This window comes from Labeo rohita, chromosome 21, assembly GCF_022985175.1.
Source record: "Labeo rohita strain BAU-BD-2019 chromosome 21, IGBB_LRoh.1.0, whole genome shotgun sequence".
NCBI classification, from domain to species: domain Eukaryota; kingdom Metazoa; phylum Chordata; class Actinopteri; order Cypriniformes; family Cyprinidae; genus Labeo; species Labeo rohita.
Window position 1 is genome coordinate 26844320 of NC_066889.1, and position 27128 is coordinate 26871447.

Here is a 27128-nt window from a genome sequence, read left to right on the forward strand (position 1 = left end):
ATCTACATTTAAATAGAAATATGAGCATCATAATGGCATTTGAAACTAAATTATCCATTGATCTGTTATGTATTATATCATGTATTATTGTTTGTTAACATGACTAGTGAAAACTATACTGATTCAGCTTGTGACAATACAGATTTTGCTGCAACAATACGAGCACTGGATGCTCACATGACATACAACTGTGTCACTTTGTGACACACACACACACACACACGAGTATTAGAGGTTTCAAGTGTTGGACTTCAGTGAGCGGTTTGAAGGAATAATATGGGAATATTAAAGGATTACTGTAACAGAAGAGCCTCACAAAGACATTAAACACATGCAACACACACATACACACCTTGAATTCACTTGGCACTATTAGTTTGGGTGTATCCACACCGACCAGTGCGTCCACACCGCAGAAGATCAAAATGGCCAAAATAATGGCGAAATCACTGATCAGTTTGCGGACCTGCAAAATATAAACAACCATTCAGCAAATGAATTCACACAGACAGTTCAAACAATTCAGATTATGTACAAATAACATGGGCTTTTCTGAGAATCAAGATTTAGCTTATTTCATTATTTTATTTGGCAATTAAAATAGAAAAATAAACTTTTAAATATTAAGATTTTCTCTGAAAACAAGCATTAATGTAAATATATTGCTATTATTATATTAATATATTAATTAATTAAATTATATATATATATATATATATATATATATATAATACATACCAAATTAAATCAAATAAAAATAACATATGCATAAATATGCATAATAAATATAATAAATAAATATATATATATAATGTGAAATATATGATTTATAAAAATATATGATTTATATGACATTTCTGCATTAAGAAAACATATTACTTAAATACATATATATATATATATATATATATATATATATATATTTGTATATATATATATTAATATATATAGTTTATATACAGTATATATGTATAATAAATGTAATAATATATAATAAATATGCAAATAAATAAAATAACATGAATAATTTTGTATAAGAAATATAATAAATAAATAAATAAATAAATAAATAAATATAGGATTTATTTAAAAATCTATAATAAAATGTACAAATCTGCATGAAGAAGATTTATGTTATAATTTATAACTTAGTTTCCATCATTTTTTTTCCATCATTGTTTAATTAATTTTTTTGGTTTACTTAAAATCAAAATAAACTCATTTTAAAATAAAATAAAATGAAAATAAAATAAAGTAAAATAAAATAAAATAATAGCATGTTTATTTATTATTACAAATGTGAGTTATACAATTTTTTTAATAGTTCATACAAATAAAAATTTACAACAACTAAAAATGAATGCAAAACCAAAAAACATGGTTTACAAGACGGGTGAATTTACATGTACATAAAAAAAGAGGATGTAAAAATGTATAAATCAAAAATATCTAATGCAGAAAAGCTCATTAGTAATCTGTATGTTGCATTTTTACATGCAGTACTCAATCATCAAAATAAAAAACAAATACATCACCGATCACAGGTTAGAAACACACTATAAACACAGAATCGAAAGTGAAAACTATAATCTTTAAATCTGTAATCTCTAATTAGTGGAGATTAATGGAGATTTATAATGTTTTAATGAGTGCAGATTGGTAATATGCTACAGCATTTTTGGCCGGATCAGAGATGGACTATTTTCCATTACAGCTGCCAAACCAAAAGACGCTTTAATTCAGAAGCAATGACTTTAAGATTGAAGCTTAACGTCTGTGTGTGTGTGTGCGCGGGGAGGGTTTCCTAGTCCTATGAGGATGAATATCCTCATGAGTATAGCATAAGCCAATTAAGATCCTCATTAATGTACAATGGTGACGTGTGCGTGTTTGTGTACCCTAGTTGGGAAAAATCGGCTGGTTTTGAACTTCTTCAGACCCATGGAGCAGGTGTATGTGCCGAAGAACAGAATGAAGGACATCAGTGTGATATCAGGGACGTAGCTACACGCCGGACCCTCCAGCTGACCGCCCCACTCCAAACACTCAGAACGAGTCAAAGACGCCCAGGTCGCATTTAGATGCTGCACAAACACAAACATGAACAATTATCCTCATGCATACCAATAAAAACAGTGTCGTATTTTTGCAGTATTTTTTTTACTAACTAATCTGAGTGTACTGATGCATTGTGGGTATTTTATTAATCAACACAAACACACAGGGCATTTACCTGTCCAGTGCTGTTCATCAGGGCCTCCATTTTCTCCATGTACACAGCTGAAATATTGCCTTTTGATTTAAAGACACAAAATATGAGTTTTATTTAATATTAAATCCTATTTTGTCCTGTTTAGGATAAAAAAAAAAAGTTAAAATAATTATTTTATGAAAACAGGTTTTAATGTTAATATATTACTATTAGTATATTAATTATTCAAATAAATAAATAACCATCTATCATATATAGTAATTATAAAAAATGTAAACTATATGATGTTAATTATAAATAAACATTAAAAAATGTAAAATTTCTCGATAGAATAAAAAACTTTTAAATATAATATTTTCTCTGAAAACAATTATTAATGTGAATATATTACTATTAGTATAGTATACTATAGTAACCATTTGTCAACAGAGTAAAAAAAACTTTTAAATATTAAAATAATTATCTGATGTATATTACTTTGAAAACAAGTATTTAAGTTACAATATTACTATTATTACATTAATATAAAATAAATAAATAAATATATAAATAAATAAATAGCATATATAAAAATCATTAAATGATAATATACATAATTTATTTTCAAAAAAGCTCTGTATGTTGCAGTGTTAAATGCGACATTAAATAATAAGAAATCAAATCCAAAAAATTTTCTTAATGAGTATTGTGTGTTGTTTTCTGATAAAAATATCCAAATTTACTATATTTACTCTGAAAACAAGCAGCTACATTAATATGTTATTATTATTATTTTAATATATAAATAATAATAATTGAAATAATAAAAATATGCATGACATAAATACTGATTATTTTTGCCGTTTTTCTCTCTCTCGGTTTCATGCACACACACTTTCTATCTGATTTTCTCCTTCACTCAGTCATCGTCTCACCGTCTGGAGGAGCGCAGTGGCATCCATACTGCGTGACCAGGTCCATGTTAAAGTCTGAGTTGATTGGATGATGGTGAGCCAGTTTGAGCATTTTCTTAAAGGAGTCATAGATGAAGATGAAGCTGATGAGAGCAGAAAACCCCTCTTCCGTGAAGCGGGTGAAGTACTGCACCAGGAAACTGGCGTCTGTGGCAACCAGGACCAGACACAAGAAAGCAGACCACAGGCCGATCCACAGCCGGAACTCCAGATAGTCGAAATTATTATCCCTGAACCAATCGAAGAAACACATTACCGTCACCACTTTACAATCACAGATTAGGAGGAAAACAATCAGCTAAGATAAGATAAGATCATTTTTAATTATTTGGAAAAGGAAGGCGATATATTTACATTTTAAAAAATAATAATAATTATAAGAATATGAAATAATATGGATTAGTAATTAATAAAATAATAATAATTAAAATATGTATATTTAAAATGTACTAATATAAATTATTACGATGATTAACTATTTTAATATTATTTATTTATTTTAATTTAATTTATGACTAATAATAATAATTTATTTATTTTATGTTAATTTTAATATTATTTTTTAATTAATAATAATAATTTATTTTATATTAATTATTTATTTTTTTAAATTTAAAATGTATGTATGTGTTTGGAATAATTTCCAAATGACTCTTTTTCCTATGCTCCTTGTGTTACAGACTGAACCCAGACTCTTTATTGATTACAAAGTACTAATCATGTTAGCATGCAGCGTATGATTCATTAAATATATTACAATCCATAATTCCAGACTCAGCAGTTTAGATGGAAACCCTCACTGAAGCTAAACTGATACACGCTAGCAGACACAGACATGAAATCTGACTCAATTATTCATAATGGAACATAAACACAGAAACCTGAAACCTCGCAGAGACAGAGAGAGAGAGAGAGAGAGAGAGAGAGAGAGAGAGAGAGAGAGAGAGAGAGAGAGAGAGAGAAATGTATTTATGCACACACACACACACGAGACACAGAGACAGAGAGACAAGACCTTGGCGGAAACGGGAAAACAATAAGATGTATCTTGATTGCAGATAAGTCAGAACGTTTTGTGCTTCAGATGACATAAAACTAGAAGAGTTCCAGGGAATCCTGCTTGTTTTTAGTCAAACTAAATATGACACATCAGTACAGAAAGGAAGTATAAACTGTAAATGGATCCAAATCCAAGCTGGTGTTCAAAAATAACTCTAACTAAATGTGAAACGGATAAATTTGGCTATAAAACCAGACTGGAATAAATCATATAAACACTGGTAATCTTACATCAGATAAATTAATGAATCAAGCTCCAATGAACTATTAAAATGAAAAATACCCTACCAGTTAAGAACCTATATTATAGAGAAATATTATTTTTTTGTGACTTTTATTAATGTGTTATATATATACACACATATATATATATATATATATATACACTATACAGGAATTTGAAAATTAAATAAATATAAATGATATAAATTTTATACTGATAAGCAGAAGAAAAAGAAGAAGCAGACTAATACATTTGAAATTAAATAATGATAGTAATAAAATAGTATTATATTTTAAAAGTAAATAAATAATTATAAATTACAAATAAAGCATTATTATTATTATTATTTTTATTATTATTACAAATCAAGTTGTAACGGGCTATTAAAATGAAGTGGCTGTTATTAACATAATTATGATATTATTTAATAAAAATAAAAATAACAACAACAATAATAATACATTTTATATATAAAATACTATATATTATTAATATATAATACAATAATAATATTTTATAATTATATATATTAGACATTTTTATTAGAATTTCAAAACTAAAACAAAATAGTTTATATTTTATAATTTTAAAAAATAATATACTTAAGTAAATTATAACTAACAATACACAAAAACAATTCTCTTTTTTGATCATTAAAGCAAACACTGACTATCTATTTTCTTATTTTGCCGTTTCCACTGTAAAACTGCAGTAACTATAATTAATAATAATATAATAATTAATATATTAAAAGAAAATCCAAAGCTATCTATCTAAATATTGTTACCAAATCATTCCACTGATTGCTTATTGTTTTATGTACTTGTGTGCACATGTTTTAATAAGTATCTGTGTGTATGTGACACCCACTTGCTGAAGTTAAAGAGCAGTCGTTCAAAGACAAGCACGGGCCCGGTGCTGCTCAGGATAGTGAGAGGTTGACCCGCAAACATACAGAACACGGCACCGGTCAACGCCGTCCCGAGAAAACTCTCTAACACACCCTGCACAGACAGATAAAAACACAGGCGTCAAGCGGAAAAACTGAAGCAAAGGTAATGCATTTGGAGGCATGTCTGCGTAAAATCACTAAAACAGGAACTCTTATCAGATCTGAGCCTGTATGTGACGGCACAAGCACATTTCTGCCTGACAGTCAAATCTGAAAGTGCTTATTCAGACAAACGCCTGTTTCCAACACAAACCACTGGGGTTTTCTTACGGAAGCAGCACTATTGCATATGTAACTCATACACAGTAAGAAAACAATCCATGGAAATGTAATAACTAATAAAAGGTAATGATAAATGGTAAAAATCCCATTGACTTATATGATCCAAAGTCTTGATAGCTCAATTCTGAGTCATCATGTCATGCTTAAACTATTCTGCATTCAGATTTGTTTACATATCTGATATGTTTACATATTTACCTTGAAACACAAGTCATCTTCAAGGTTTTTTAAACATAGAGAAAAAAAAAAATCACTTCACCAGCCTGTGACCTCCACCTAAAGCTTTAATTTGACATATCTGAGGCAGGCTTTGTAGGTAAAGACCAGAGGTCAGGAGAAGGATTCCCTCTGAGGGATTTTTCCAAAGTGTATTTGTGTGATTTTATGTGTGTGTGTGTGTGCTCGTGTGTAATCTGAGGCTATTAATAGCTGATCCTCCTTAGCCTGCGCCATATACATGCACTGCTAAATATATGCACAAACTCTGCAGTCACTGCACATCTCTAAAAGCACAACGCACAATCCTAACACTATTTATACACACAGTTGTTCGAAGAAAAGTCACTCTCAGCATAGCACGGATCAAATCCTGACATGTACATCTGTTTCTAGCCGATCTAGGAAACACATATATTTGACATGACATGTTTAATAATCAAACAGCTATCTGTGGCCTTTAAATCCCCAGAGCTGTGAACACAAAGTCAGCCAAACTTTATTTCCAGCAGCTCCCGATTAGACTTAGCTGAGCTAAACTGTCTGACACTAGTTTAGTACAAACTCACAGCGATAACACGGTCATAAAAAGACGTGAAGCATCAAACCTGCATGTTCTCAGTGGCGTCTCCCAGCAGCCCTCCGAAGGTGATGGCGTTTGTTACAGTTCCCAGGTAAATGAACAAGATGGCAGACAGAGACTGAATGTGGAGAGCGTCGTAAAAGTCGCTCGCGTAAAACGGTAGCTTTCTCTTGACGTCCAGAATAAGACCGCCGCAAAACCTAAGAGAAAGAGATTGTGTTTTCTTAAAAACACCTAAAAAATTAACTTATTGAAGTTACAGAACTATTATATGGTTTTAATATCACATGCACCAACAAAAGTAATTATTATGGGTCGGATCAGGCAGAAATTGTTCCTACACTACAGTTCTTTTTTTTCCTTCAGCAACGATGCATTAAAATGACCATAAGTGACCGTAAAGACATTTATAATGTTATATAAGATTTTTATTTCAAATAAACGCTGTTCTTTTGGACTTTCTGTCCATCACAGAATCCTGAAATTAAGGTTTCCACAAAAATACTAATAATAGAAATGTTTCGTGAGCAGCAAATCAGCATATCAGAATGATTTCTGAAGGATCATGTGACACTGAAAACTGAAGAGAAATGATGCTGAAAACTCACAGGAATAAATTACATTTTATAATGTGTTCAAATAGAAAACAGCTATTTTAAATTGCAATATTTCACAGTATTTTAATGATTTGAATTTATTTTTGATGTTTTTAAAATTAAATAGCAAATGAATAATAATAATAATTACGATAAGTAAATAATTAAGTATTATTATTATTACAATTATATACTTTTTAATTATTCATTTTTTTTAACAAACCATTAACATCATAAACGACCTTCTGCTGGATAGTGAAAGATTATTAACTAATTATAATAAATGTGGTGAGGATAATAATAATAATATTTAAAATAGTAAATAATAATAATATATTTTATAATTCCTAATTAATAACAAATATATAGACTGTTGTTAGTTATAATTATTACATGTTTGTTTTCAATATTAAATAGTAAATTAATAATAATTATAATATTAAATATTAATAATAAATATATAAATTATTGTTAGGATTATTACTTTTTTCTTTGTATCAATCAATTAATTATTTATTATTTAGTAAACACTGATTAATTTTCTAATTTTGCTCTACTGTTTAATACATGCAATAACTGATTAATGACTAATAATAAAAAGGATCATGTGACAATGAAGACTGGAATAATGCTGAAAATTCAGTATTGCATCACAGGAATAAATTACATTTTAAAATATATTAACAGAAAACAGTTCATTTAAATTGTAATAACATTTCACAATATTTCTGATTTTACTGTATTTTTGATCAAATAAATGCAGCCTTTGGAGAGCAGAAGAGGCTTCTTTCAGAAACATGAAAAAATCGTACTGACTCCAAACTTTTGAATGGTCGTGTACATACAACAACTGCAATTTTCTGCAGTTTTTACAGTGTAGAAATAACAAAAAAACAACATAAAATCAAGTTAAATATGTTATGAGTTCATTGACATGTATTTGTGCCTGTTTATATACTTACTTGCCGGTAAATTTAAGTTCTTCGCCAGCTGCGTGGCCACCGCCGCCTCCTGAACTCCCATCATGAGGCGTACCACCGTTCATCTGAAGACCTTCCCCTCCAGCAATATTGTTTTTACTAAAAAACACACACACAGTTTTAATTTGAACTAATTTTATGATGTTGATTTAAAAAAAAAAAAAACAGCAAATATGAAGCATGTTGGTGTTTTAAGGTCATTGGTTACTGGTACCGTTTATCCGCAGACGGGACGGATTTAGGAGGTTCGATCCTGATGTCAGGGTCCCATTCTCCTGGAGGAAGCACGATGACTTCATCCAGGAACTCGTCAATGCCTGCCAGCAGGTCACCGCGGTCTTTTGCTTTATAAGCAATGTCATGAAACACCTGCAGGAGCCGTAAGCACACAGCGTTAGGCCACTTATATCACCTAAATACTGTTTGCATGCAAATTAACACACCTCGTCAGACATGAGCGTGGCGATGGCACGTCCGATCTCACGATATGATTTGGCCTTTCCTTTGGGCCCCAGCAGAATAAAAAGGAACCTACAAATACAAACAGATAGTTATAGTAACAGATTTACGAATTTAAAATTAGCTGAAGGTTTACTCACCCTCAGACACCCAAAATGTAGATGATGTACAAAATGTAGTTTCTTTATCAGATGTGGAGAAATGTAGCATTTCATCACTTGCTCACCAATGGATCCTTTGCGGTGAATGGGTGCCGTCAGAATGAGAGTTCAAACAGCTGATAAAAACATCACAGTAATCCACAAGTAGTCCACACCTAATGATGGATTTGTTTCTTTTTCACAAGATGCTAACTGATGGACTGGAGTGGATTACTTATGATTACTTATTGTGATGTTTTTTTCTGCTGTTTGGACTCTCATTCTGACGGCACCCATTCACTCCAGAGGATCCATTGGTGATCAAGTGATGTAATGCTACATTTCTCCAAATCTGATGAAGAAACAACTCATCTATCTTGGATAGCCTGAGGGTGAGGATATTTTCAGCAAATTTTTATTTTTGTGTGAACTGTTCCTTAAAATACAGCAAGTTGGCTACCGTGTGGGAACAGGAACCTCGGTGAGTCCTCCTAACATGACGGCCTGCTGAAGACGCACAAACGCCACAAAGGGAGTGTCCAGAAAGTCCACCTCGCCGACTAGCACGTTTGATGCTTCTGCATCCCGGGGAATTTTCTTCATGAACTTATTATTCAACTAGAAAGAGAAACAGCAAGAAAAAGATGAAGATTTTTTCACTAAATTAACTTTCTATTTCTGGAAATATTGCTACCTCCAACAATATTGCAGATATACAGCATATATTGTTGGATCTTGTATAATAAATTGCTAATGATGTTACTTATCCATAAATCACTTTGAATGAAAGCACCTGCTAAATGACTAAACATAAATGCTATAAAACAATGACAACATATAAAAGCATAAATAGTGCCTAATAATTTAATATCGTATTTAATATCGTAGAGTAACTATAGGCTGTTATTCAAAAAAATAGTCACATTTATCACCATTTTACAAGAGCTTTGAAAGCAGCTCATCCTATTAGATTGAGACCAGAATGAAACATTTTAAAATGTGTATAATTAAAGGAATATTTCAGACCAGTGTTATTTTAATATATTTTTTATGTACAGCAATAGTATTTATTTATTATTTAATGTTATAAATAAAAAAAATAAATATTTAATACTTTAATAGTTTCAGGTTTCATTTTATTTTATGTTTTATATTTATTATTTTATTTTCAGTTTAGTTACATTTTTAATTTTATGTGCATTTGATTTTTTTCTATTTCTATTTCTATTTTAATTTGTTTTATTTTTAGTAATTTCAGTAATTCACTTTGTGAAGTTTTATTTCATTTATTTCATTTTAATTCAATTTTTGTTTACATTTTCACCTAATATTTATTTTTATTATATATATTATTATAAATAATAAAATTTATAGTATACATAATTTCTATATTTTTATCATTTTTTAAAATCAATTTAAATATTATTTGTGTTATTATTTTAAGCATTTGTGCATTTGATTTTTTATTTTTTATTTTTCTATGTTAATTTCAGTTTTATTTTTAGTAATTTTAATACTTCAACTTGTTCTATTTCAGTTATTTCATTTTAATTCAATTTTAGCTTAAATTTTTCACCTACAATTATTTAGATTTTTTTAAATAACATTATATTAACAATAATCATTTATATTTTAAATATTATATCATCTATAATGAATTATAATTATAGTTAACATATAATTAGAAATAATAAAATTTATAGTATTTATAATTTCTACAATTTCTACAAGTCAATTTAAATATTATTTTGTTTTATAAGTGTTGTTATTATTTAAAATTTAATATATTATATAAATTACTATACATTTATTTTAATCTTAGTTTACATTTTTAATTTTGTGCATTTGATTTTTAGTTTTGCTTTTAATATTTCTATTTTTAGTAATTTTAATAGTTAAACTTATTCTATTTCAGTTATTTCATTTTAATTTAATTTTTGTTAACCTAATATTTATATTCATTTAGTTTAGTTAAATGTCTTAGTCAACAACACCAGACTCTTAATTTTAATGCATACCATAATATTTCTGTCGCATGCACTCATTTACCATGGTAAATAAATAATTTTGTATAAATTAAAAATGTAAGAAAATGAAAGCATGAAGTTGTTCAGAGTATAAGTCTATTTTATCTATTTCTTTCAAATACACACCTTAAAAAATAATTAAATAAAGAATTTATCAAAAGAAGCAAAATTTTTCTTATGAAATCATATTTAGGAGGTCATATTTCCATAGAACATTGAAGTCAAATAAGATTTAAGCAGTGTGGATAGAAAAAAGCTCACAACTAGCATAAACAAAACCACTTCATTAGCTCTAAACACTGGGATGACATACAGCCTGAACACACACAGACACACAGGTACAAAAGAGGCCTTGTGTGTGTGTAATGTTTGCAGTCTGGCTGATTTTCATCTGAGGTTATCAGTATAATTACTGCAGTAGCGTGAATTATACACAACAAGAGCTCTGTGCGATTGACAAAGCTCTCCCGCTAATCCACAAATATTGACGCTACTGACGACAGTGGCTCTTTTTTGTCCTCGTGTGAAAGAGAGCCACTGAGTTTCAATTGTGTGCTACTGTGTTTGAAAAAGAGTTTCTTTTGTGCTTTTGCACTCACTCCTGTCCTAGAGATGTCACACCCAGGGCTGAAGCCTTCCTAACCAAACTTCCCACAGGAGAAACAGGGATCAGTCCCGCCTCTAATGAACGCTTGGTGGGAGAACCTCACAGGTGTGTCAAAACACACCTGGCTCATATATCACTACAAAATACCACAAAACTGTCAAGAAAATTAAGCCTATTTTAAAACCATTAAGCTATTACTTTCATGGTGATTAAGCACATTTTCCCATAATTCCCCATAAAAAAATCTTTTGAAGCAATTTAAATGTCTCTATGATCACTTTTGATCCAAAAGAAACTGACTTCAAGCTTTTGAAGGGTATAGTGTATAATGTAAAGCTTTTATTTCAGATAAATGCTGATCTTTGGATCTTTCTATTCATCAAAGAATCCTAAAAAGGTACTCAACTGTTTTAAATATTGATAATAATAATAAAAAATGTTTTGTTTTTTTTGAGCAGCAAATCAGCATATTCAATGATTTCTGAAGGATCATGAGACACTAAAGACTGGAGTAATGATGCTGAAAATTCAGCTTTAATCACAGGAATAAATGACATTTTAAAATATATTTATATAGAAAACAGTTATTTAAAATAGTAAGAATATTTCAAAATTTTACTGTTTTTGCTGTACTTTAGATCGAATAAGCAGGCTTGGTTAGCTGAAGAGACAATCTTACTGTTCAAAAACTTTTGACTGGTAGTGTAAATAATATTAACAATAATTTTTAATATTTTAAATATTATATAATCTATAATTAATTATAGCTAATAAATAATTACATTATTTATAATTACAAATACAAAAATTCATAGTGTGCACAATTGATATATTATTTATCATTTTACAATCAATTTAAATATTATTTTCTTTAATAAGTGTTATTATTTAAAATATTATATATTACATTATATATATTACTATAAATTATTTCATTATTAAATTGCTAAGAATTTTTCTAATATATATTTTATTTTGTAATATAATTTTAATATAATAATATGTATAATTTATATATTATTTATAATTATATATATCAATTTAAATTGTGTTAGTAATTTTGTTTTATAAGTACTAAGCATTAAGTGCTATTATTTAAAATATTATATATTACATTACAAAAGTAATTTAAAAGGCTAAATACTAAAATATAGTTGAAAACACTCATTTATAACAAATTAAAATAAATATTGTTATTTTTTAAAATAACGTTGTAGTTATAATATTTTAAATCATTTAAATTTATATTATCATACTATTAAATTGCCAAGCATTTATGTGTCATGGTAGTATTTGAGTTGATTTTAATAAGAACAATCACTGCAAATAATTATATTAAAATTCCAATAATTACATAAATTATATAATTATATAAAAACTCCAATGTAAAATGTCTGTACGCACAGTAAAAAAAAATGTCAAAGTTATAAATAAAATAACGATGCACAGTAAAATTAAAATAAAATCACAGTTAAAAAAAATGATTACTGGAGTGCGTTTTACAAGAAAATACTATAACAGTCTTCTTCAAAATTTCAAATTCAATTCAACATGTTTCTTTCAGATTCTTTGTAATTATTATTTGTTAAATTTACTAGCAATTTTTTGAGTGAAAACTGTTTCTACACCAAATTAATTCATGAATAATATTAATTATTTAATCCTGTAAGTAATTAATAATTTTTCATTATGTATTTAATAATTATTTAATTATTTAGTGTATCAGTAATTATCATTTTGGAGGAAATGTGGTTAATTGTCAGAAAAAAATATTTTCTTTTAATTAATTTTTTTATGCAAAAAAATAATTTCTTTTTTTTTTTTCTTAATTTTGTTGGTAAAACGTGACCTGGACATTTTCATGAGATTCACCCTGTTACTCGAATTTCTTATTGCAGAATAAATATATTCTTCTACATGTGGCAAAAGTGTTAACACACTTAACATTCACACAGCAACACACTTCACAGTACCTGGTCTTTCTCAGGTTTGTCTGAGAGATCGTTTAGGCTGTTGGAGGTCAGGTTACGATGGGCAGTGGTTGGACTACCTGCAGAGGTCACACAAGTTCAAAGGTCAAAGGTCATATACTGATCAGCTGCTCAAATGCTAAAACACTGTGGAAAATACAGAAACGTCTGCATCTCTTTATTAACTTTAGTCATTGTGCACATACAAAATTATTCATTTCAGTCCTTATCTGCAGATTTACAGTGGACTAGACCTGGTCTTCTAAAAAGAACCAGACTACAGGATAATTCTTCATCTTCAGACTCACAGAGGAGTAAATCTATCATGAATCAGTCTGAATCTTCAGCTACAGACTTACAGAGAAGTCCCATGCTGTTGCTTCTCTGCATCTGAATTTGCTCGTCAGGTTCAAAGGTGGTAAAGCAAGGCACAGAGTGATCGAGAGGACTGCGCGCTTCACACACACACACAGAAAGACAGGAAGACAGGGCGCATGCATGTCAATCAAGACACACGGAAGGGACGAGAAACAGAAAAGAGAGAAAAGAAAGCATTAGAGCAGAGAAATCGAGTACAAATCTGGTTCAAAGCGTTGATTCAGAATTCATTTGGAGCATTGAATAAAAATGAAAATAGACAACATGTAGAAAAAGTGAAAGAATCAAGCATAGTTTGAAAAGAAGACATAAAATTTTGTGGGAGAGCAAAATATTTCTAAAACAGGAAAAACGAGTGTTGGGGAAGATCTGAAGCAGCTGCTTTGAGTCTAAGCTACTGTATAGATAATTTATAAATAATCTATTTATACAGTATTTATCACAATTTACTGAGTCAAAAAAAACTGTCAGACTAAATACTAAAAAAAAATCATAAACACATTTAAAAAAAATAGTAAAAAACAATTTCTACATAACTAACTTTAATTACAAATATTGAAAATAAATAAATAAATATTGAAATTATTAACTATTAATTAAATATCAGTTAATTTCACACATATCAAAGAATTTCACTGCAAAAAAAGAGAATAAATTGCCAAATAATCTTTTTAATATTTAAATTTCCCTAAAAACATGAATACTAAAATACAGTTTGAGCTGTATAATTACATCTAATAGTTAAACAATTACATAATTGAAATATCTGAACTAAAAATAACTGAAAATGTTGAAAACTAATTACAAATTATTAAAATATTGGAAAATAAAATAAAAAATGTAAATAAAACAATAATTTATTTATTAATTATTAATTAAATATCAGTTAATCAGTTCACTACAAAAAAATAACACATTAATAGCCCATTTTTATATTTACATTTAAATTATATTTATATTTCACTAACACATCAAGAACACAAAGAGTTGAAGTTGAATTTGTAAGTTAAAAAGTTGAATCATTTATAAATCCGAATTTAATTTAAATAATTTAAAATGTTGAAAAATGATTTTAAAACAATGCAATTAAAAAATTAAAATAAACAATAAAATAAAATAAAATAATAAAATCAAACAACTAATAATTTGGCTACAATACAAAAGCCGTAAAATGACAAAAAATATTTTTTTTCTTTTTACGAGTAGTTCATTTATATGAAAAATCCTAGACAACTGATTCCATAAAATAAGTTAAATAAAAAATACTTTATTAAAAAGACTAAAAAAAGAAATGCCATATGTTTGCATGAAAGAGCACTTGATTATTCCCTCTGCTTGTTTGACTGTAAACTTTCACATGCAGTACATTAAAAATAGCCATTTAGCATTACAACACACCTTGTTTCTAGAAAAAGATACAGTATTATGAAAACATCACATCTATTGTCATGCTACAAAAGAATCTAGTCAACATTTCTTGACATTTAGACATTTCCAGTTCTTCATTCTTCAACATCAAAGTCAAAATATCACATATTTCACGTTTACGAGATGCTTTCCCACGTAAAACATGTATCTCTATATGGTACTGGGGGGAGGGGCTAAAATAAAAGGCCTTGATGATGTCAGCAGAAAAGGAAAGGCGTTTCAGAAGCAGAGTTTTGATGAAAGATTATGATAACAAACATGTTTATCTTTAAATTATGTGAACCAATGAATCATGATAAGAGCAAGTATGTGTATCAACAAAGACAAAAGGCTCAATTCTGATTTCATGTTAACTTTAGGTTAGCTACTCCCTAAAACTGAGAAACATGATTAGATTGGTACTAAAGTATTAACATGTTACTTTTATTTAGAAATAGACACTATCAGGAATTTCAGAAACCAAAACATCTAGAGGTTTCTAGTCTTTCCTGGGAGGGTCTGAGGTTTGATTGCTTTAAAACTATAAAAACCAACTGCATCTCATCAGCACTTCTGATCACTTGTGAATTCAGAAACATCAAAGTATTGCCAATTCTGCAGTGTGCAAATCTGCTTTATTTTACCCACAAGACATCTGCTGTGAATGCAACCTTTTGTAAACCGAGCGAGAGACGCTGCTGATGGATGGAGCAGATAGATGCTAGCGGTGAAAGCGAGAGGGGAGATGAGGAAAGCGATAGAGTGTAAGAGAGAGAGGTTTAACGTGGCAGCTGCGTTACCGTTCTCCTGGCTGCTGAACAGACGACTCGCGCTCGACACGCTTTTGCCGATGTCTGCCAGCGAACGCAGGTTGGACTTTTTGGTCTGGTGGCGATGTTTCCGCAGCAGAGTGTACATGACCATCTCCTTCAGATCGGCCTTCAGCTGCCCGCTCTCAATCTGACTGTCAGTGATCATTTCTGAAAGATAGAGACACATTTCATCATATGTGTGTTCTGGTGCTTTAAGAAGGGTTTTTGCAGGTTTTAAGAAGGTAAATTTAATACTTTTGAAGTAAAACAAAGTAAACAAAAAAACGTATTTCTTTTTTTTTTTTATTTAAGGCATACATGGAAGGTGACACAAAGAAATTGTATTATTATATAGAAATTATTATAATTATATTGACAAATAACTTAAAATAAAATAAAATATATATATTTTTTAATTTAAGGAATAAATGGAAAACAAAAAAAATAATATTATATAGAAATTATTATAACTATATTAACAAATAATACCAAAAAAATAAAAATAAAATAAAATAATACAATAAAGTAATTACAAATTATTGAAAATATTGAAAAATAAAAGACAAAATGGCAATTATTCTGTTTTTTCTTTTGGGAGCTGCATATTTATATTTCACTAAAACAAACAAACAAACAAACAAACAAAAAAACACTAGAAAACATTAATTTATGTAACTGAGTTTAATTTAAAATTATTTAAAATTAAATTATTTAAAATAAAAACTGTAAGGAATAAACACATGGCAATTATTCTTTTTTTCAAGTTTCATATTTATATTTCACTAAAAAATGTCACAAATATTGAAAAATAATAATAATAAAAAATCTATAAATAATCATTTAATAATTTCACTGCAAGAACGACAATAAAAAATGCTAATAATATTTTTTTCATTTTCACAGGACTTTTTCATTTATATGAACAACCTGAAACAACTGATTCCCTATCATATTAAATAAAAAGGATTTTTTTCCTGATTGATTATTCCCTCAGCTTGCTTGACTGTAAACTTGCATGTGTAGTGTGCTAAAAGTATGTAATGTAGGAAAAGCACTATTTGAAACTTCAAAATCTTTTCAGGCCTTAATTTGTTGAAAGTCGAATTAAGACCATTTAAGGCCTTTTTTAAGACCTCCAAAAACCGGTTTAAGGAATCCAGATACCAGAACACTGATCTAAAGATATTTTCAACCACTAAAGAACCCTATACAGCCACAAATGTTTCCTGAAGAACCTCTGTTTTTACAAGTGCTGGCTCATATGTTAAAGTGCAGTTTTACCAACGATCTGCTGAAGTGAATTCGCCTCCATGTCCAGCTTGATGGTTCCTTTCTCGATGCAGTTTTTAAGCTGGAAGAGCGAGTGAAGAGACAGAGTGGCTACATGAGGTTTACTCCACCGTTCTCCACCCTTCTCCACCTTCTCCTCAAACTTTATCCATCTGAGAAATACACACAACACACATACACTTACTGACAGCAACGGAACAATATTTAGTGCACTGTGAAAATAGCATTTTTTGACATGTATCCTCATAATGTAATCTTTTGAACATTTGCTTGCTAGAACATATTATGAAGACCTTATATTTGCCTTTCTGCCAACTAACTGAAAGATTTCTGATGTAAAATAAGAATGAAAATGATTCAAAGCTTCTTAAAGCTGTGCTTCCCTGTTATCAGCTTACCCATGTCTGCTTGAGCGAGCATCTGTCTCAGAGAAACGATACCCAAGCACACAGATATCCGTTAGAGCTCTGTAATCTTGTGCAGAAAGGCTGTTGAGCTGAGTTTAGCCAAGCGTGGGTATGATATCCGAGACAAAAGTGATACATACTCACACACATGGGTATAGAAACACACACACCGCGGCCTGCGGTTTTGATATGTTACCTGAGACGCAGGTGAACCCAGAGACCCATGAGAACTCTGGGAACTCTGGATTTATGCATCCACACACACACGTGCACACACACATAAAACACTGGGCTCTTTGTTTGCAAATGGTTTCATTTTAACATCCATGTAGCTCCTAACATGTAAATCTGAAACATGCAAATCCAAAGAGAGAAACGGTAAGAGTCGCTGCATGAAAGGAGCAGCATTTGTGTCCATTTGATGACGTGAACTATACACAAAACCTGCTACTGACTGTTATATGTGTTTAAATATGATTTCAAAATGAATCAAAGACATATTCAATTAAAAATAGTATTTCATGCTGTATTTGCATTTTAATTTGTTGTATTTGCATGTCTGTGTAGCTTAAATAAAATTTGCACTGGTTTTCGGTTTTCACATTATGAATCACATACAAAACGAAAACAAAAAAAGTTTTGATTCCCTGTTATTTCCCCCAAAATATTAGTGACGGTTAGTTATGGTTTTCCATTTCTCCTTATAAATCACATTTATCTAAAACAAAACAGGACAATCTAAGTGATTTTTTTATCCCTGTTACACTACTATTTCCTGTAAAATAATAGTACAATTTCTCATTTTAAACAAACAAATAAATAAAAAAAAACTCAAGATAAAATGTGCACTAGTTTTCCCTTTTATTACAATTCCCAATTAAAATAAAATAAAAAATAAAATAAAACAATGAATTAATTTATTTAAAAAATAATAATGATTATTATTATTATTACTATTATTATTATCATTATCTTAGTATATCTCAGCATGAAATCTCAGTACAAATAAATAAATAACAAATAAATTAATTAATTAATAAATAAAAACTCAAGATAAGATGTGCACTGGTTTTCCCTTTCATTATAAATCACAATAAAATAAAATAATTTATTATAAAAAGAATAATAAATAAATTGATAAAAAGAAATTTAAAAAATGAATAATTAAATTATTATTATTATTAATATTATCACTATCATCGTATATCAGTATGAAATCTCAGTATGTATAAATAAATAAATAAAAACTCTAAATAAAATCACATTTAAAATAAAATAAAATAATGAAAAAAACTGATAAAAAATAATTAATTAAATTATTATTATTATTATTATTATTATTATCTTTATACATCTCCGTATGAAATCTCAATTTCCGTATGTATCAATAAATAAACATATATGTACTGGTTTAATTAAAAGAAAAGAAAAAAAGAGAAAAGATTAATCACAGGTTTTTAATCACCCCTCAAGCTATTATTTTCCTCAAAATGAAAAGTTGCATCAAAGTTTTTAAAGAAGCAAAATTCAAGTGCTTGTTCTATTAACTTTAAACATCGGCCATTTGTTTTTTACTTTGGAAATAATTAACCAAATATAACATAACCAAATCATATTCCACCCTGTCGATTACGAACATTTTTTAAAATCAACTTTACAAAATGTAAAATGATTCAACTGTTAAATATAAATTTAATTTAGACTATGTGTGTGTGTTCGTGTTGGTCAGTCGATACGTTCGTGACAAGAAAGGACCTGCAACTCATCCGTCATTCAATACACACAGGAAATCAAAACTACTTGGACCAGATGAAAGCTGCTTTGTCTGTTTGCTCGCATGTCTTTCCTCGGTTACTTTTTCTCTCTAGCTGTTTGAGCCAAACTGGCCCAAAATCAACGGTGTATCTCAGCCAGAATAGTAAATAATCACAATTTCATCACTATTTTCTACTTTAATGTTGTTTGGAACAGTTTAGAACGTGCGTGAGTAAAATGAGGTTAAGTCCTTTTTCGGCCAAGTGTACTATTTCTGAAACTCTCCTTTAGTTCAGATGCATTTTGTTTTTGTGTCATTAGTTGTGGTTTTCTGCTTGACCCTTATTTTGGAGTCCAAACGCTTATCTAATACGTGAGCGGTGCACGCAGTCAGGAATGTGTGAAATCCTAAGAACAGTGAAGTGGCACACTAAAATCAAGAGCACCTGGCAAATGACGCGAGCGTTGAATACTTCTGTTGTTTTGGCGGAGCTGGACGAGAGGTCTCCCCCTTTCAAGCGTGCGTTTCTGACCTACATATCTGTCTTAGGACAAAACAGCTGAAAAAAATATTGGCTGAGGTTAGGTGAAATCTGGAAAGCATTTTTGGGAAACTGAACTGAATAATGACAGTTGTAGAGCTTTTTATAGTTGAACGGAATCAACACTGAATTGACTCAAGATGAATAATGACTCATTTGTCTTTTAGAGCTGTTTTGCAGCAGAGATGTAATTTGTCTCATATTTGGTGAAGTTGTTTTTATTATTATTATTTTAATATGTTCCTTGAGGTTCACTCATAATAAAGGTTAATAAAGGTTTCTGCACAATATGTAGCCTATATGAGGGCTGGATATTGAGACAAATTTTACAATTCGATTTGATTCTGATTCACAAGCTTGTCATTCAGTTCCAATTCGATTCAATATTTATTATTTTGGATATATAGCAGGTAGGGTACAAGGAAAATTTTCTCAAAGAAAAAAATCTCAGCGTTTTTTGAAATATAAGCATTTAAATGGCGCTATCATAAAAACTTGACAGATTTATTCAAACATTAACTCTGAAAAGCAGTAAAAATTATAATGAATATGTTACATGGTGCATATATTAAGCGAAATGCTCGTTTCTAGAGTTTATTTTCTAGCTGACTAACCAGTTTGCTCACCGAGTATGTTTTTCCTGAGGTAAATTTGACGTTTCGTGACCTTACGTGACATGTTGTTTACAAGCTGTTATATTGACGTCTTTCCGCGGTTAAAACACCGAATAAGCGATTACATCAGACAGGATACAGATATCGGTAAGTTGTACTCTTTCTTTTAACATACCTTTGGATGTTCATTCACGTTTGCGTCGTGCTGAAACTACTAAACGGAGGAGACACAAATTTTACAATTCGATGTGATTCTGATTCACAAGCTTGTCATTCAGTTCCAATTCGATTCAATATTTATTATTTTTGATATATAGCAGGTAGGGTACAAGGAAAATTTTCTCAAAGAAAAAAATCTCAGCGTTTTTTGAAATATAAGCATTTAAATGGCGCTATCATAAAAACTTGACAGATTTATTCAAACATTAACTCTGAAAAGCAGTAAAAATTATAATGAATATGTTACATGGTGCATATAGTAAGCGAAATGCTCCTTTCTAGAGTTTATTTTCTAGCTGACTAACCAGTTTGCTCACCGAGTATGTTTTTCCTGAGGTAAATTTGACGTTTCGTGACCTTACGTGACATGTTGTTTACAAGCTGTTATATTCACGTCTTTCCGCGGTTAAAACACCGAATAAGCGATTACATCAGACAGCATACAGATATCGGTAAGTTGTACTCTTTCTTTTAACATACCTTTGGATGTTCATTCACGTTTGCGTCGTGCTGAAACTACTAAACGGAGGAGACGATCAGTTTCGCGCTCCCGCTTCTCTAGAACTGAGCCGTTACAGCGAGCTGTCACTCAGCATTAAACAGCGCCAAAACGGTATTTATTATTTAAATATTGTTATAAAACTGACAGAATATGAAATCTGACATTGTGTTTTATATCAAAAGTAAAATAATAATAATAAAAATTAAAAAATACTAAAAAAAAAAGCTCATTGCGATTTTTCGGATGGGAGTAAGTTAAATGCCAGTGGGCGGGGCCTATTATTGTGTAATAACCAAAAATTCCCAATTTCCATTTTTGGAGCTTGGTAAATGTTTTATAATGAGGAGGATGAAAGTCCTGTTTATCATTAGACAACTATCCTGGACCAATGTGTTTATAAAGTCATTAAGTCAATCTTGACTTAAGTCATAATTTTGCCTTTTATCTCATAATTTTGACTTTTTTAAGTCATAATTTGAACCCTTTTCACTTATAATTTAGACTTTTTTTCTTGTAATTATGACTTAAGTCATTATTTTGACCTTTTATCTCATTCTTTTACCTTTACACGTCATAATTTCAAATTTATCTTGTAATTTCATGTAAAATCATAATTTTGACTTTTTATCTCAGAATTATGACTTTTAAAGTCATAATTTCGATTTAGTAAATTATAATTTCGACTTTCTATATTGTAATTTCCACTTTTAAAGTCATAATTTAGAATTTTTATCTCGTAATTGACTTGTCATAAGTCATAATTTCGATTTATCTCATAATTTTGACTTTATAAATCAGAATTTCGACTTTTTAATCTCATAAATGCAACTTAAGTATGCCATAATTTCGACTTTTTATCTCATAATTATGAATTTTAAAGTAAATTTCGACTTAGTAATTCAAAATTATGACTTTTTATCTTATAATTATGACTCTTCAAGTTATAATGTCCACTTTTAAAGACATTATTTCGACTTTATTTCGATATCTCAATATTTCGAATATGTCAATTTTGTTCAGTAATTTCGATCACATACCTTATGACTTAAGGTATGTCATAATTTCGACTTTATAAGTCAGAATTTTGACTTTTTATCTCATAATTTCGACTTAAGTCAGAATTAATAAATCATAATTTTGACTTTTTGTCTCATATTTATGACTTTTAAAGTCATAATTTCAACTTCAAGTCATAATTTTGACTTTTTATATTGTAATTTCGACTTAGTAAGTAATAATTGTGACTTTTTATCTCGTAATTATGACTTAGGGATATAACAATTTCGACTTTTTACTACAGTGATTTGTCACTCCACATTAAACAGAGCCAAAACTGCATTTATTGTTTGAATATTGTTATAAAATGGACAGAATTTTAAATGTAAAACTTTGTTTCAAATCAAATGTAACAAAGCACAAAGCTTATTGCGATTTATTGGATGATAGTAAGTTAAATGCCTGTGGGTGGGGCCTATGCTATGAAGATGTGTAACTATTGGTTGATGTCGTGCTCTGGAGGCGATCATATGCAAATATATTCACAGAAATCCCACCATAAACTATGAAACTTGCAGGGCGTTTTAAAGGTCTTTTATATGTCAAAACATAAAGGCAAATTTGATTTCTTATGTCATGACCTATTTAATTCCCACTATAGTGCAAGAATAAATTGCAACATGGATTCTCATAATGTTTTTTTGGCTGTTTTTACAATTTACCTGGCTGTTTCCTTCCACTCCATCTCTTGACCGTCAACAGCCAGAAGTTCGTCGAGTTCAGTAAAGAGCTGCGGCGGAGGAGGGCCGCTGTCATCTTCCCCCAAAATAAAGCGAATCCTCTCTGCAGCTGGAGAAACTGACAGGAAAACAACAAACCAAGTGTAAGAGAGGCCTACTAAGTTAACCTAGAAATACTAGCTATTATAGTCAAACAACAGATACAATAACAGAAACACACAAGAAAACAATAGCGCTCTGTCCGCATAAGGTGTGACTGCAATAGAAATCACAGGTTATTTCCTTCATAGGCATTATGCAACAAGATGAATAAGCTTTCTTGTAAATATCGTGTGTGTTACACCCAAAACGTGGTCAGTATGTGAGATTATTTCCTGGACAAACAGAAATAGACAGCGTTGCGAAAGCCAGAACTGTTCTGCATCTAAATTTCAAAGGGAAGTTCTCAAATGTAAAAGTGTCTGCACGAGGAAGCCTAGTTTTTATTCCCAATAAAAAAGCTTGTTAGCGTTTCTCATTACCCCAATGATGCATATGCTGTAATGTCTAACCACACCTTCTCTAAATTTAAACGACAAAGACTCTATTTTCCACACAGGCAGGGTGTTTTAAAGGTTAAACTAGACCAAACAAAAGGTTTAAGTCAAGATCTTTTGGTACACTGATGAGATCTGTCTATGTCTGGAAATTAGGTCAAAAAACAGTGATTATTCCTTCCTGGAGAAACTGCTAATTAGGGAAGTCAGTATGTAGAAATCTTTCGGTTGCATTGCAACATAGTGACTGACTGAATATTTGGATTCAATATCTCAAGGCCTGCACTGGGACATACAGTGCAAGTGTATTAAAATGTGTATCAATGAATGCCATGCATGTGCACAGATGTGCATGCTTTCAATCTAGCCTCAGGTCAAAGTAAAGACATGCAGGGACAGGACGAACCTCTCAGTCTGACAGATACACACATATCAGCTCATTCATTCGTTTTAAGCAATCCTATTTCTGCTTCATTGTTTACTTGTTTAGTAATTTTTAAAAGAAATTATTACTTTTTATCCAGCAAGGATGCATTAAATTAATCAAAAGTGATGATGTTACAAAATATTTCTATTTTACATAAATGCTGTTATTTTGAACTTTCTATTCATCAGAATACCAAAACACAGTTTCCACAAAAATGTCAAGAAAACAACTGTTTTCAACATTGATGATGATAATAAATGTTTCTTCAGCATCAAATCATGTGACAAAAAATGAGTAATGATGGTGAAAATTCATCTTTGCATCAGAGAAATAAATTACTTTTTACAATATATTCAAATAGAAAACAGTTGTTTCGATTTGTAATAATATTTCACAATTTTACTGTATTTTTGGTCAAATAAATGCAGCCTTAATATGCATAAGAGACTCTTTCAAAAACATTCATATATTCATTTATTTCAAATAAATGCTGTTCTTTTGAAGTTTTTATTCATTAAAGAATCTCGAAACACAGTTTCCACAAAAATGTAAAGAAAACAACTGTTTTCAACATTGACAATGATAATAAATGTTTCTTAAGCAGCAAATCAGCATATTAGAAGGATTTCTGAATGATCATGCGACACTGAAGACTGGCGGAATGATGGTGAAAATTCAGCTTTGCATCATGAAAATAAATTAGATTTTAAAATATATTCAAATAGAAAACAGCTATTTTGATTTGTAATAATATTACACAATTGTACTGATTTTACTGTATTTTTGGTCACATAAATGCAGCCTTAATGAGCACAAGAGACTCTTTCAAAAACATTCATATATTCATATATTTCAAATAAATGCTGTTGACGTTTCTATTTATCAAAGTATCACAAAATGCAAAAATATGAAGCAGCAAAACTGTTATCAACATTGATAATAATCAGAAATGTTTCTTGAGCAGCAAATCAGCATATTAGAATGATTTCTGAAGACTGAGTAATGATGCTGAAAATTCAGCTTTGAATCATAAAAAAAAATTGCATTTTAAAATATATTAAAAGAGAAAACAGTTATTTTGATTTATAAATAATATTTCACAATTTTACTGATTTTACTGTATTTTTGGTCAAATAAAAACTAATTTCTAAATGTGAATTTTTAGAAAGGTCTGTCTTCCACTTAACTGTTTTGACGTCAAATAAAAGCTGCTAAAAATACTTTCTTACTATTTTCTTATCAACAACAATGCGGTACATGGATCTGTTTTGGCATTATGAACTCTTTAGGACTTGTTAAAAAAGAAATTAAAAACAAAGAAACATTGAAATGTAAAACACTTGAGATTTTGCTCTATTTAATAAGCATATTTGTGACATCTATAGAGAGATATTTGCATAAAAGCTCCAGCACAGTGATCATAAAATATAATATAAGTATTGAGTTTTTTTAAATAACACTTACTAATACATACTAAGTTACAATAATCAAAATTAATTAAAATAATATATACTGAAATATATTTTTATTTATTACATACATTTTTAAAAATAATACTACTAATAATAATTATTATTAATAATAATTTACATTATTTAAAAACAGAAATAAATAAATAAATACTTTTTATTTATTTGCATTAACCTAATGACAATTGGAGTGAAAATCCACTTAAATAGTAAAAATAGTGTTTTAGTGGTCCCAAATTACACTTTATCCTCTTTAAAATGGTGAGATATTGTGTAGAGAAATATGACCCAGTCATGTTTTTGACAGATTATGTGAGATTCTGAATAATTACTGTTATGAAATGTCACTATTATGGAATTAAAAAACATTAAATGAGGAAAAAATGCAAGGTCTTGGCACCAGATATGATACTAAACAATGATATTTTAACAAATCAGAGGTTTTTCTCACGCACTGCCTTTCTTTCCCTGTGCATTTTAGCACATTTACAGCACGCTCAACTAATCTAAGCTAAACTAGCCAAAGCCGGGCGATTGTTTTCCTCCCCTAGTGGCCTGAAACGGCCCCTCTGGAGAAAATAAGGCCATGTTGTACACAAAAGAGAGGGAAAGAACATCCCCTTGCCCCAAGTCTGGCTCCGTGCCTCCTAACCTGGGCTAAAAGTTAACACTTCTTACCACAAGCGGCTAAAATTACCCATTATACCACTAGCATATAGTCGAACTAGATCAGCTGACTGCTAATACTAAATCCAGCCACAAATCCAGGCCTTGAAAAGCCGTACATACTATTTATGTGAGAAAAGTGTTTGTTAGTTTAGCCCAGTGACTTACTGTAAGTACTGACTGTGTGAAATGTGTGATTCTCACAGGATCGACAGCAGGAGAGAGCGACGGAGAGGTGAAGCGAGTTCACAGAGGATAAACGCAGATAAAGGTGACTGTGCACTTGTTTAGCTCGATGCTTTGCCTTTTCAGCCGTGTCACTGATTAGCAGAGATTAGCACACGCAAAGACCTTTAACTGAGGCTGCGAGCTCCGCTTTATCTTGTTCTCGCTCTCCATCGCTCTCGGGCGAATCATATTTATTTAAATCACTCCCCGATTCAACAGAACATCATGGATCACTCTGTGATAAAGGCCTGGGAAATATCTGTGAAGGCTGTCATGTGAGACATCAAGAATGACTTGCAGATTTATTTATTAAATTATTATTTTTTGTGAAACATAGAACATCAGAGACGTCTGGAAAATTCATGGTAAATCCTAAAAAGTACTTTAAAATATAATAAAAGCTGTCAAACTGCAAGGAAGATAGTGTTCTGAAGTAATAATATAATAATTTATAATGTTATTTAATTAATAATAATAATAATATCAGTATTTAAGTTAGTGTAGACTTGACATGCAAGAGCTAATGCCGTTTGTTGTCAACAACAAATTTGACACAACAGAGTTAAATGTGCCATTTTTTGACCAATTATTGCCAGGATCAATCTAATAAAAATCTCCTGGTCACATCTTGGAAATAAAAAATAAAATAATTTTATAAAATAAAGTCATTTTATAAATATAAAAATATTTTAAATTGTAAGTATTTTAAAATATTTTAAATATTGGAAATTAATTAATAATTATTTATATGAATAATATTGTAAACATCTGAAAATTATTTTACTAAATAAATATTAATAATAATATGAATAATATTGTAAATGAAATACAATAAAATAAAACAGAAAATATTCTTAAATATAAAAAAAAACATTTTAAAT

At 29.8% G+C, this 27128-nt stretch overlaps 1 protein-coding gene across 3 annotated transcripts in view; it reads right to left on the minus strand.

The window, feature by feature from the left end:
* The window catches only part of slc4a4b (solute carrier family 4 member 4b), a 63714-nt gene that overhangs the window by 14365 nt on the left and 22221 nt on the right, over nt 1–27128 (minus strand). For 2 of the 3 annotated variants that reach the window (XM_051093144.1, XM_051093143.1), the window contains exons 4-18: nt 22904–23039; nt 17138–17298; nt 15845–16024; nt 13619–13714; nt 13263–13339; nt 9116–9273; nt 8500–8587; nt 8271–8425; nt 8039–8155; nt 6506–6680; nt 5318–5451; nt 3127–3395; nt 2234–2292; nt 1899–2084; nt 353–466 (exon numbers count right to left, since the gene is read on the minus strand). In XM_051093144.1, the coding sequence (XP_050949101.1) occupies nt 353–466; nt 1899–2084; nt 2234–2292; nt 3127–3395; nt 5318–5451; nt 6506–6680; nt 8039–8155; nt 8271–8425; nt 8500–8587; nt 9116–9273; nt 13263–13339; nt 13619–13714; nt 15845–16024; nt 17138–17298; nt 22904–23039 (2105 nt within the window). The remainder of the gene's footprint in view (nt 1–352; nt 467–1898; nt 2085–2233; nt 2293–3126; nt 3396–5317; nt 5452–6505; nt 6681–8038; nt 8156–8270; nt 8426–8499; nt 8588–9115; nt 9274–13262; nt 13340–13618; nt 13715–15844; nt 16025–17137; nt 17299–22903; nt 23040–27128) is intronic. The other variant, XM_051093145.1, reaches the window with a different exon arrangement.